The sequence below is a fragment of the Alosa alosa genome, chromosome 6, assembly GCF_017589495.1.
Source record: "Alosa alosa isolate M-15738 ecotype Scorff River chromosome 6, AALO_Geno_1.1, whole genome shotgun sequence".
Classification (NCBI taxonomy): Eukaryota; Metazoa; Chordata; class Actinopteri; order Clupeiformes; family Clupeidae; genus Alosa; species Alosa alosa.
The window spans coordinates 11,616,585-11,628,560 of NC_063194.1; the positions used below are offsets into that span (position 1 = coordinate 11,616,585).

At 41.2% G+C, this 11,976-nt stretch overlaps 1 protein-coding gene across 9 annotated transcripts in view; it reads left to right on the forward strand.

The window, feature by feature from the left end:
* Positions 1–10,879, forward strand: part of LOC125296309 (meprin A subunit beta-like) — a 53,110-nt gene extending 42,231 nt beyond the window's left edge. For 8 of the 9 annotated variants that reach the window (XM_048246156.1, XM_048246155.1, XM_048246160.1 and 5 more), the window contains 5 exons: positions 8,413–8,856; positions 9,430–9,612; positions 9,793–9,907; positions 10,032–10,058; positions 10,630–10,879. In XM_048246156.1, the coding sequence (XP_048102113.1) occupies positions 8,413–8,856; positions 9,430–9,612; positions 9,793–9,907; positions 10,032–10,058; positions 10,630–10,693 (833 nt within the window). In that variant the 3' untranslated portion in view covers positions 10,694–10,879. Of the gene's footprint in view, positions 1–8,412; positions 8,857–9,429; positions 9,613–9,792; positions 9,908–10,031; positions 10,059–10,629 lie in introns of those variants that run through there. The other variant, XM_048246163.1, reaches the window with a different exon arrangement.
* Positions 10,880–11,976: the final 1,097 nt, after the last annotated feature.

Consider the following 11,976-nt stretch of genomic DNA (forward strand, 5'->3'; position numbering starts at 1 on the left):
TCACCGGTGATATGAACATCCACTTAGATGCCCCAGGCTCAGCGGACTTTTTGGCCCTGGTCCACTCCTTTGACCTCGAACTGGTTCAAAGCCCACCCGACTCACAAAGCTGGCAAAGAGCTTGACTTGATCTTCACTCGGAACTGCAGCACAGACACCCTCATGGTGACACCTCTCCATCTTTCTGACCACTTCTTCATCCAGTTCAACGTCAGCCTGTCAGAACAGCCTCCGGCTCCTCAGCCGATGGTCACTTTCCCGCCCGCAACATCCGAACCTGTCTCCAACGCACTTCTCCTCTGTGGTTGCCTCCGGTCTACCTCCACTCAACACCTTCTCCTCTCTGGAGGTTAATGAAACCACCGACTTCGCTCTGCTCCACACTGACCTCGTGTCTGGGCGAGCTGTGCCCTCTTACCACAAGGCCAGCTCGATCCAAACATTCTCATCCATGGCTAAATGATACCCTCCGATCGAGCGCACCAAACTCAGAGCGGCGGAGGAAATGGCACAAATCCAAACTAGCTGGACGACCTCAAAAACTACCAGACACTCCTGACCTCCTTCTCAGCCAGCATCACTGCTGCTAAGACGGCTTTCTACCATGACAAAATCAACAGCTACAGACACTCAAAACTTTTCTCAACCTTCAAATCGCTACTCAACCCTCAGCTGCCTCCTCCTCCATCCAGAAGCGCCTGCAGATACCCTCGCCTCAATTTTTACAAACAAAGTGGCGGCAATCAGCAGTCAATTCTCTACATGCCCACTCAACGATCTGACTCAGATACCTCCTACAACCTCTAGGGACTGCTGGAACATCTTTTTCAGCATTCACGCCTCTCGAGTGAAGTGTCCAGACTTCTGACATGCAGCCGTCCTACCACATGCTGCGCTGGACCCTATACCTCTGAGCCTACTTCAGTCCATCAGCCCGACCATATCGGCTCCAGCTATCACACATGTGATCAATGCCTTGTTAACCTCCGGCACATTTCCAACAGCGTTCAAAATGGCCTGGGTAACACCAATTATTTAAGAAAGCTTCTCTCAACCCTGCTCAAGTCGAGAACTACCGCCCTGTCTCACTACTGCCTTTCCTATCCAAAGGCATTGAACGAAAGCAGTCTCCAAACAGGTCTCTGACTTCCTTTCACAGAACAACCTTCTGGATCCAAATCAGTCTGGGTTCAAAAGCGGCCACTCCTTAAAACGGCTCTGCTGTCTGTAACAGAAGCCTTAAAGAAGCCAGGGCGACCGCCGGTCATCAGTACTCATTCTGCTTGACTTATCGGGTTGCCTTTGACACGGTTAATCACCGTATCCTTCTCTCTATACTCGCTGACATGGGAATCTCGGTTCTGCTCTCTCCTGGTTTGAATCCTACCTCACAGGGGGCTTCGTTTAGCATTATCATGGCTTGGTCAGCTATCTGCACCTCACCATCTCACCACAGGGGTCCCCAGGGCTCAGTGCTGGGCCCCCTTCTCTTTGCTATCTACACCACCTCCTTGGGACAGATTACCCGTTCGCATGGCTTCTCATACCACTGCTATGCAGGCGACACACAGCTCTATCTGTCCTTTCCACCTGATGACCCCTTGGTTTCAGCACGGATCTCGGATTGCCTCTCAGACATAGCTACATGGATGAAGGCACACCACCTCCAGCTGAACCTCTCAAAGACTGAACTGCTGGTCCTCCCAGCTAAACCTACCATACACCACGACATCAACATCAAATTTGACTCCCTGTCTGTTTCACCGACCAGGACTGCAAAGAAATCTAGGAGTTGTTCTTGACAACCAACTAAACTTCTCAGATCATGTTGTCTCAGTCGCCCGGTCATGCCGCTTTTGCACTCTACAACATACGGAAAATCAGGACTTACTTGACTCAAGATGCTACCCAACTTCTGGTTCAGGCAATAGTCATCTCACGACTTCGACTACTGCAATGCCTCCTGACAGGTCTCCCAGCCTGCGCAGTGAAACCACTTCAGATGATCCAGAACGCGGGCGGGCGCCTGGTCTACAACCAACCCAAAAGGGCACATGTTACCCGCTGCTCATCCAGCTACACTGGCTACCTATGGCGGCCAAGATCAAATTCAAGTCTCTAACGCTTGCCTACAAAGTAGTCTCGGTTCTGCTCCCACCTACTTGAATGCCCTCATACAGACTTACACTACCTCCAGACCGCAAGGCTCCTCTGACTAACGACGCCTAGCTCTACCACCGGGTATGCGCTCAAGCCAATCCAAACTTTTTCTCATCTGTTGTTCCTCGTTGGTGGAACACACTGCCAGTTCCTACAAGGGCAGGGACATCCTTTTCCACTTTCAAAAACTCCTGAAGACCCAGCTCTTTAGAGAACATCTACTCATAGCAACACTTACAACAAGTCTTACTGATCCTAGCACTCACCAGCCGTTTTAAACTGACAAGTAACTGTTAAAAACAGCACTCACCGACGCACTTATTCTTACTGTACTCTAATGTTTTTTTTTAAACTGTCCTAAAATTGTGAGAATTGTTCTAAAACTTACTGTTTACCATGTTGTTAGTCGCTTTGGTTAAAAAGCGTCAGCCAAATGTAATGTAATGTAATGTAAAAACAGTGCAGTATAAATCCTTTTCAGGGACAGGCCTGACGCTCCCCAGCTAAATCCCGCTAAACACTTTAGTATATTTATTCCTTTTTTACACTTATCAATCACTTTCTGAATATGTATTTTAAAATTTAGCTTAACGTCAAACCATACCCCCAAATATCTTATATTATCAACTTGCTTAAGTAGTTGCCCATATAGTTTTAGATCTAGAGTAGGGTTCGCTCTTTTTTTTGGAAAAACATATAAACTGTGTTTTTTCAATAGATAAATGAAAGCCCCACTCATGTGACCACTTCTCGACCTTAACAATAGCTGATTGCATTTTAACCTTCAAGTTGTCAGTATTCCTACCTCTCACCCATATTGCCCCATCATCAGCATATAATGCTCTACCCATCCTCTGGTCTATTACATTAAAAATGTCATTAATCATTATATTAAAAAGCAATGGACTACATACACTTCCTTGTGGAGGACCATTTTCTATTGGATAAATGTTTGAGAATTCCATCCCTACTCTTACCTCTATTGTTCTTATATATCATCAGCATATAATGCTCTACCCATCCTCTGGTCTATTCCATTAAAAATGTCATTAATCATTATATTAAAAAGCAATGGACTACATACACTTCCTTGTGGAGTACCATTTTCTATTGGATAAATGTTTGAGAATTCCATCCCTACTCTTACCTCTATTGTTCTGTACATATTCTGTACATCTGTACATATTTTTCTGTATATATTCAGAAAATCCTGAACCCAATTGAACATCCTGCCACCCATGCCCATCTTATTTAACTTGATTAAAAGCCCTTCCTTCCACAACATGTCATATGCTTTTTCAATGCCAAACAGTACAGCCAACACAGATTCTTTACTTACTTGAGCTTTCCTGATTTCATTTTCTAAACAAATAATAGGGTCCATTGTAGTGCGCCCATTACGAAATCCACTCTGGTAAGGGGAAAGCAGTCTTCTCTTTTCAATTACGTATCTTAGTCTTGTAGTAATCATTTTCTCCATAACTTTACATAAATTGGATGTAAGAGCTATTGGTCTGTAACTTTTAACCTCTGTTTTATCCTTGCTTACCTATCGGGACTACTACAGAATGTTTCCACATTCTAGGCAACTTCCCTTGTTCCCATACCTTATTATACAATTTTAAAACAACACTCTTAGCCTCATCAGATAGCTGCTCAATCATTTTGTAGCACACATAATCTTTCCCTGGTGAAGTATTCTTAGCACCTATTAAAGCTCTTTTCAGTTCAAATAATGAGAAATTTGTATCAATTGCACAGTCACATGTGCCTTTCCTCCCCAATATGTCTCTATTTTCCTCAATTACCTTTACTCTCCACACTACCTCTTCACCTGTTAGATTCTGTGAGCTGTGTACCTTAACAAAGGCCCTAGCCAGTACCTCCGCCTTTTCTGCATTAGTTACCGCCTCCATATCATTCCCCCTTATTACTGGTAATGAGAAGTCCCTTCTAATGCCTCCCATTTTCTTTATCATTCCCCATACCTCACTAACCTTGATTTCTGACCCAATATTGCTGCAAAAATCTCTCCAGTATTTCATTTTGGCCTCATAAATCACTCTCTTGGCTTGGGCCTGTGCTTTTTTATATTCAATTAAATTATTGAAAGTGTGATTTGATTTAATGACTTTAAATGCCTTATTCCTTGCCTTGACAGCTTCTTTGCACCTCTCTGACCACCATGGAACCATTTTATTTTTCCTCATCCCAGTAGACTTACCTATAGTCTCCTCTGCTGATTCATACAATATGCCAGTGATCGTAGAATTGAACTCTTCAACATCATCACTTGGATGTGACATGATTCCCAATAACTTCCCACTCGCTACCATACTATAAAGTCCCCAGTTGGCCTCTTTCAATTTCCATCTAGGGAACCAATTACCTTCTAAATGTACACTTTGGTCTCTCATCTTTATCCAAATAGGATAATGATCACTTCCCAAACTATTATCACTAAAAACCTCCCATTGGCTTCTCCCTGCTATTTGTTCTGACACTATAGTCAGATCAATAGCTGACTCCGTTCCTCTACCGACATCAAATCTTGTACCCCTGCCATCATTCAAACATACTAGATGGTGCTCATCCATATACTCCTCAATGATACTCCCATTTTCGTCTGTTCTCGAACTGCCCCAAAGTGAGCTGTGCGCATTAAAGTCTCCACATATTATTATGACCGCCGCGCAGCGAAGCGGCGGTCATATAGGTTTAGTCAGATTTTTTTTTTTTTTTTTTTTTTCTTTTTTTCAAGATGCCCAAATTTCCGTCAATGAGTCCCAGGACACTGAAAGACCGGGTACACGAAACTTGGTGGGCATGTAACCCCACATGGATAGCATGGAACCATCGTTTTCGTTTTGATCTGTAACCCCCCCGCTTGACTGGACCCCCCGAAAGGAGAGTAGGGCAGACACAGTTTTCTGTGAATATCTCGAAAACCGTGGGGTTTAGGAGGACCATTTTTTTTTTTGTATGTTGATCTCAAGGGGCCATGTCAACCCATTCCATAACCACTCATTTCATGTATAGCACCACCTAGTTAAACACAAAAAAGTAAAAATGAGGTGTTGTAATTGAAGGTATCTGTGACCTAACATAGTCAAAACTGCACGAAATTGGAAGTGTATGATCATTATGACACCCTCTGTATGCACGCCAAGTTTTGTGGAATTCCGTTCATGGGGGGCCACACAATAAATTAATTTATGTTACTATACACCAACTGGCCTGTAGGTGGCCGGAGACAGTTTTCTGTGAATATCTCGAGAACCGTAGGGCCTAGGAGGTCCATCTTTTTTATGTATGTTGGTCTTAAGGGGGCATGTCAACCCATCCCATTACCACTTATTTCATGTATAGCGCCACCTAGTTAAAAATTAAAAAGCAAAAAATTTGGTGTTTTCATCACAATATCGCTGGCTGACAAGGTCAAAACTGCACGAAATTAAAAGTGTAGGATCATTATGACACCCTCCGAATGCATGCCAAGTTTTGTGTACTTTCGTTCATGGGGGGCCTTACAATAAAATAATTTATGTGTACATTTAGTGACGTACACCAACAAGGATTCCCGGGACACTGAAAGACCGGGGTACACGAAACTTGGTGGGCATGTACCCCCACATGGATAGCATAGAACCGTCATTTTTCGTTTTGATCTGTAGCCCCCCCGCTGGACTGGACTCCCCGAAAGGAGGGTAGGGCAGACACAGTTCTCTGTGAATATCTTGAGAACTGTAGGGCCTAGGATGACCATTTTTTTCCGTATATGTTTGCCTCCAGGGTCATGTTAACCCATTTCATGTGCACACATGTGCACAAACAGATACACACACACACACACATACATTCACAGTAATGTCACAGGCACAAACACAAGCACGCACGCACACACACACACACACACACACACACACACACACACACACACACACACACACATAACATAAACATAACACAAACAATCAAGAATTTCTCAGAATTATAAACAGGCAAGATGGAGGTGGGGTTGTATAAAATTAATTTTACATGTGAAATCTATGAACTAATCATGTTTTGGTACTTGTTGTCTAGCAGATACCAGTGAGAATTGAGTGTGGATAATGCAATTTAGTGAGACAGTTAGAATCATATAGGCCTTTCAGCGTGATTTCTTTTTGTGGAAAAAATGTGCTGGACTGGGCGGCGGTCATATTTTGTACCGCTCTGCGGTACATCTAGTTACTTTACCATTTACCATTAGGGTGTTTAATTTGTTTCCCTTAATAGTGCAGGCCAAAATGTATCCGCTGTTTACTTGATTCGCCTATACAGAATAGAGGAGTACTGTATGTGTTATGCATGGTATGGAGGAAGATGGGACATAAGTTGATTGATGCTATATTTCATGTACAGTGCGTATTCTTTTAGAATATGTATAGTTTTGACTGTTCTATGACTTTGGTAAAACCATGACCCATGCATAGGCATGCATTGTTAATTATTAATCATAAACTATATTTATTAGTATAGCATGCACCTTTTTGCCAGATGTCACAACAATAGAGTCACCTTTTGCAGTTGATAAAGAAAATGATGGACTGATACTTTAGTGCAGGGGTTCCCAAACTTTTCAACCCGCGACCCCCAAAATAACCGTGCCAGAGATTGGCGACCCCCACTATCCCTGGATGTGACTCAAAAAATAAAATAAAATAAAATAAAAAAATAAAATAAAAAAAACGGCCATACGCACTAGGCTTATCCAAACACGGGCTTAATGACAACACAAAAGAACAGAGCAGCCTGCTATGATTTTACATATAGAAATTTACTATATGATAAAAGCAGAATACCTTAGTCAAAAAATAATATCCATGTAACATGAGTGCACATTATTGCTGTCGTGCAAACTTAACTTTGAAACATTACTTTAATTTCCATTTTAACAGAAGAATATCTCAGTCAGGGTAATATCCACAAACTGTTGTACATTGTTGCTGCGCAAATTTACATTTTGGCAACTATGTTTCAGCGTTAATCTCATCTAATGAGATGGATGCGCGCTATGCGCGGAACACAGCAAGTCCATTCTTGGTTTAATTGTGGAGACGGCCACACGGAGATCATCCTACACATTTAGACGCGATCTGTATTTGTTTTTAATATACTGTATGTCAGTGCAGAGAAAGTCTTTTCGCACAGGTATGTGGAACGGCGTCAGTAGGTCCATCGCGGCCTTGAATAGCTGTGGATATTCCCTCTTGAAATCCAGAACTCAGCAAGTGTCTTGGAATTAAAATCTGTCTTTAAAGTGCAGTCAAGTGACAGCTCTTTTATTTTCCCCAAATTTATTTGATTTATGGAAATCATTTTGCGACCCACTCCTCGGCGTCCCGCGACCCCCCGGGGGGTCCCGATCCCCACTTTGGGAACCTATGCTTTAGTGTGATATACTGTATATGTTTCAGTGACCTCTAAATACAAATACTAAACACCAAAACTACTTTCCTAGGCTGAATAATGCCTAACTATATGGACAGCTTGATCATTGTGAAATACTTACATGCAAAAACACACTGGCTCTATTTAAAGAGTCAACAACCATTTCCATTGATTCAAAGGGCCAAAACACCCAGTTTGATGGGGTCAGATATTCTTTAGAATGTGTATTCTACAACATTCTAATTACAGTTTTGTCAGTATTTGCAATCTGACCGCAGGAGGTATGTCAACATTTTATGCAATTTGGGCCTTTTTTTTTAGTTTTTTTGGCCTAAAACAAGGAGGGGGGGTTCATAACTTTTGTTGTTTGCTAATTAGGGGCAGCCATGACACGGCTGAAGTGCCCTTGAGCAAGGCACCTAACCCCTCACTGCTCCCCGAGCGCCGCTGTTGTTGCAGGCAGCTCACTGCGCCGGGATTAGTGTGTGCTTCACCTCACTGTGTGTTCACTGTGTGCTGAGTGTGTTTCACTAATTCACGGATTGGGATAAATGCAGAGACCAAATTTCCCTCACAGGATCAAAAGAGTATAGATACTTATACTTAATTTAAATTTTGTACTATTTTGGCTTTTTGAGTTTTTAGGTGGACCCTTCAAACTTTTCATCAAATGGGGTTTCATTTCAAAGAGTTTCATCAAAATGGGTGGCGTAGCATGTATCACCCCCAGCCTGGTCCTCTCATGGACACACTCTTAATAGTCTAGTAGGAGTCCTGTGTAGTCCAGTTGTTATGCTTATGTAAGTCTGTCTTTTACAGGTTCCACAGCAGACTACTGGCAACTCCAACACATACAGCTGTACACAACTAAAGCCTTTTTGATTGAGTTTGAATCAGTAAAAGGAGAAGGAATGTCCAGTGGTGGCTTCTCATTGGATGATATCAACCTCTCAGAAACTACATGTCCACACTCTGTATGGCACATCAGGAATTTTGCTGAACACCTTCAACAGTCTGGTGTATTCAGCTTCAGTCCCAGGCTGTATTCTACTGAGGGATATTCCTACCAGGTCCTTGTTTCGTATGGGCCAGAGGCATTAGGAGTCTTTTTCTGGCTTGTTTCTGGAGTCTATGACAATAGCCTGCAGTGGCCATGTCCATCAAGACAAATCACTATTGAGCTGTTAGAGCAGACATCCAGCATCCTGAAACGCATGTCCAAACAAATCAGTGTGACTCTGGATACAACAGAAACCTTTACAAGTGAGTCATGACCTGACAATAGTCAAGCACACTAACAAGATGGAAAACATTTGCACACATAAATTAAAATAGCTGTTCTTAATGTAAAAAGTGAAACCAATATGAATCATGTCAGAATCTTCCCCATCTTTGATATAAAATTTCAATGCAACTAATAATAATTATGCTAGATCTGTAGAATGCCAAGGGCCCTAAGAAGTATTCAGGTATATTAATATAATATTCAGTATTCTAGGTGTGCTTTAGAGCAGAGAAGTTAAGTTCCTCTTTGTTTTTAGCTTTTTAACAGACCCCTAAAGATTTTACATGAACATTTACTGATATTTCAGACATTTCATTATTTATGTCCCTCACATTGGGTATGGTGTTCTCTTGGTGCTGTGCCTGTGCAGCATCCTATGGAATGATGTCCACAAAGTTCAAGCCATGGTCTCACCACACTCTAATAATGCAGAAGGAAAACTGATTTATCTTATAGCTTTTATTTTATTGTCAGGCCCAAATGATTTTTGTTAACAAATTTTCTTTTAGATTCTATCTTTATTTTTACCTCTGACATATTTTGTTTTATAGTTAATGGACAAACATTTTACAAATGGGATAATCCTTTGATATTTGGAAAACAGTATGAAGATTCAAAGGGCTGGTACTATGCAGGACCTTTAATAGGTGATGGCAATTTCATAAGCAAAGAACGCATCATGGCAGGGGATTTTATTCGAGGAGGGGATGCATTTCTGCTGATAAGCTTTGAAGGTAGAACTTTCCCAAAAATCTTCAATTCCAATACAATGTATGCAATATTGTGTCTAATACACCACTTTTGCTTAGCATTTTCAGTTTTCACACTGACAAGGTTTTTCAATTTCCAACGATTTGATTTCCATTGTGGTAATTAGATTGGATCCTTTTCTTGCTTTATGCTTAATTTTCCAGATGTGTTGGCTCAACCCAGCCCAATCCTTCCTACACCAATGTCTGTAACATATGACAGTTTTACTCCCAGCCCAGCTGACAACCTTAGTCCATGTGTATACTATGAATGCGATTTGTGAGTTTTGTCCATTTGGTTTTATGGTACCACACATCACCATCATTACTATCATAATTACTATTACTATTTCTACAAATAATAAAATTGCGGAATGTGAATCTATTTATTGTTTATCTTCCAGTGTTTCAGTGAACAGGACTGCAGTCTGGTAAGTGGATCTGACACATTTTCATTGTTTGAGTCAGTTCAGGACTTCTAAATCCTTTTAGTTTAAACTATGGAAGGATCTTAGGTCCGGGTAGCCTTCGGCACCCTGGTTTTATTTTCAGTTATACACAGTAGAGGATGTTAGAGAGGAACTCCAGCCATTTTTAACAGCCCTGCTGTTTGAGGTCAACGAACAATACTTGGGGAAAAAATAAAAACAGTGCTGCATAGCTTGAGTTGTCCATCTAGTGGCTAGTACAGACATGCAGCTACAAAGCTATGCTATGGGGGCAGGCTATGTTTGTGCCTCTTGGTTTAACAATGTAATTACTATGTGTACTATGTGTATTGATGAATGTACAATACATGCACACCAGTAGGTGGGAAGTTATGGTACCAGCCATATGGCAGTACTCACCCCAGTTACCTTCAGAACTCATGTCAGTTACCCTAAGCACTAATAAGATCTCTCCAACTCAGACACTGAATTCATTTGTGGTATTTTTCATTGCATAGTAGAGAACACAACTGATGTCTATTTTTGTTGATATCTTCTCCTGTATGTCTTTCAGCATACCATCACATTTCATTGCGTTCCTTGCATTCATCGTGACTGTGATTTTATCAATCCACTAAGGGTAAATAACAGCAGATTCACTGTTTTGAGGCACTTTAGTTTGTTAAATAAGTTGATAATTAGCCATTATCCAATGTGAAAAATAACCCTCTCCATGTATGACATTCTATGGGTAAAGTCATATGTACTGAAGTTGTCAATCTTTTTTTTTCTATATGGTAATAAATAACATCTTGAACTTTTTAGCCAGGTATATTATAGAATAAAATTATATATATAATATAATTGTGTATCGTGTTAATACATTGTTTGGTAAGTTACGGTCATATAGGTTTAGTCAGATTTTTTTCGCATGAGCAATTTTCCGTCAAGGATTCACTGTACACTGAATGACGTCAATGATTTGATAAATGATAAAATAATTTATGTGTACATTTAGTGACGTACACCAACAAGGATTCCCGGGACACTGAAAGACCGGGGTACACGAAACTTGGTGAGCATGTAACCCCACAAGGATAGCATGGAACCATTGTTTTTCATTTTCATCTGTAGCCCCCCCACTGGACTGGACCTATTTCTGTGAATATCTCAAGAACCGTAGGGTTAAGGAGGACCACCTTTTTTTTTGTATGTTGATCTTAAGGGGCCATGTCAACCCATTTCATAACCACTCATTTCATGTTTAGCGCCACCTAGTTAAAAATGAAAAAGTAAAAATGAGGTGTTGTAATTGCAGGTATCTGTGACCTGACATGGTCAAAACTGCACGAAATTGAAAGCGTAGGATCATTATGACACCCTCTGAATGCATGCCAAGTTTCATGGACTTTCGTTCATGGGGGGCCATACAATAAATTCATTTATATGTATATTTAGTGACTGTGCACCAACAGAGTTTCTGTGAATATCTTGAGAACCATAGGATAACCAATTTTTTGCGTATGTTTGCCTCCAGGGGCCATGTTAACCCATTACACATGTACACATGTGCATAAACAGATATAGAACTATATATACAGTCTATGGTTAAGACTCGCCATAGAGAATGAATGGGGAAAATTACGGAGGTCATAGTTTGACGATGTCGTACTCCCGTGCGGGCCAGATGCTATATACCACGGACATGTTTTGGGGGGCCACCCAAAATGAGGTGGCGGGCCGTAGTTTAATGGTTACTGACTAGAACGGCTCGGGGTCAAAGGTCATATAGAATCGATTAACCTGCGCTATTTTTCTCAAATTAATTAATAGAAATTAATCAGTTATTTTGACAGCCCTAATTTATTTTCATTCCTAATTAGGTTTGTACTTCCTTAAAACGGCAGGTGGCGACAAGAAA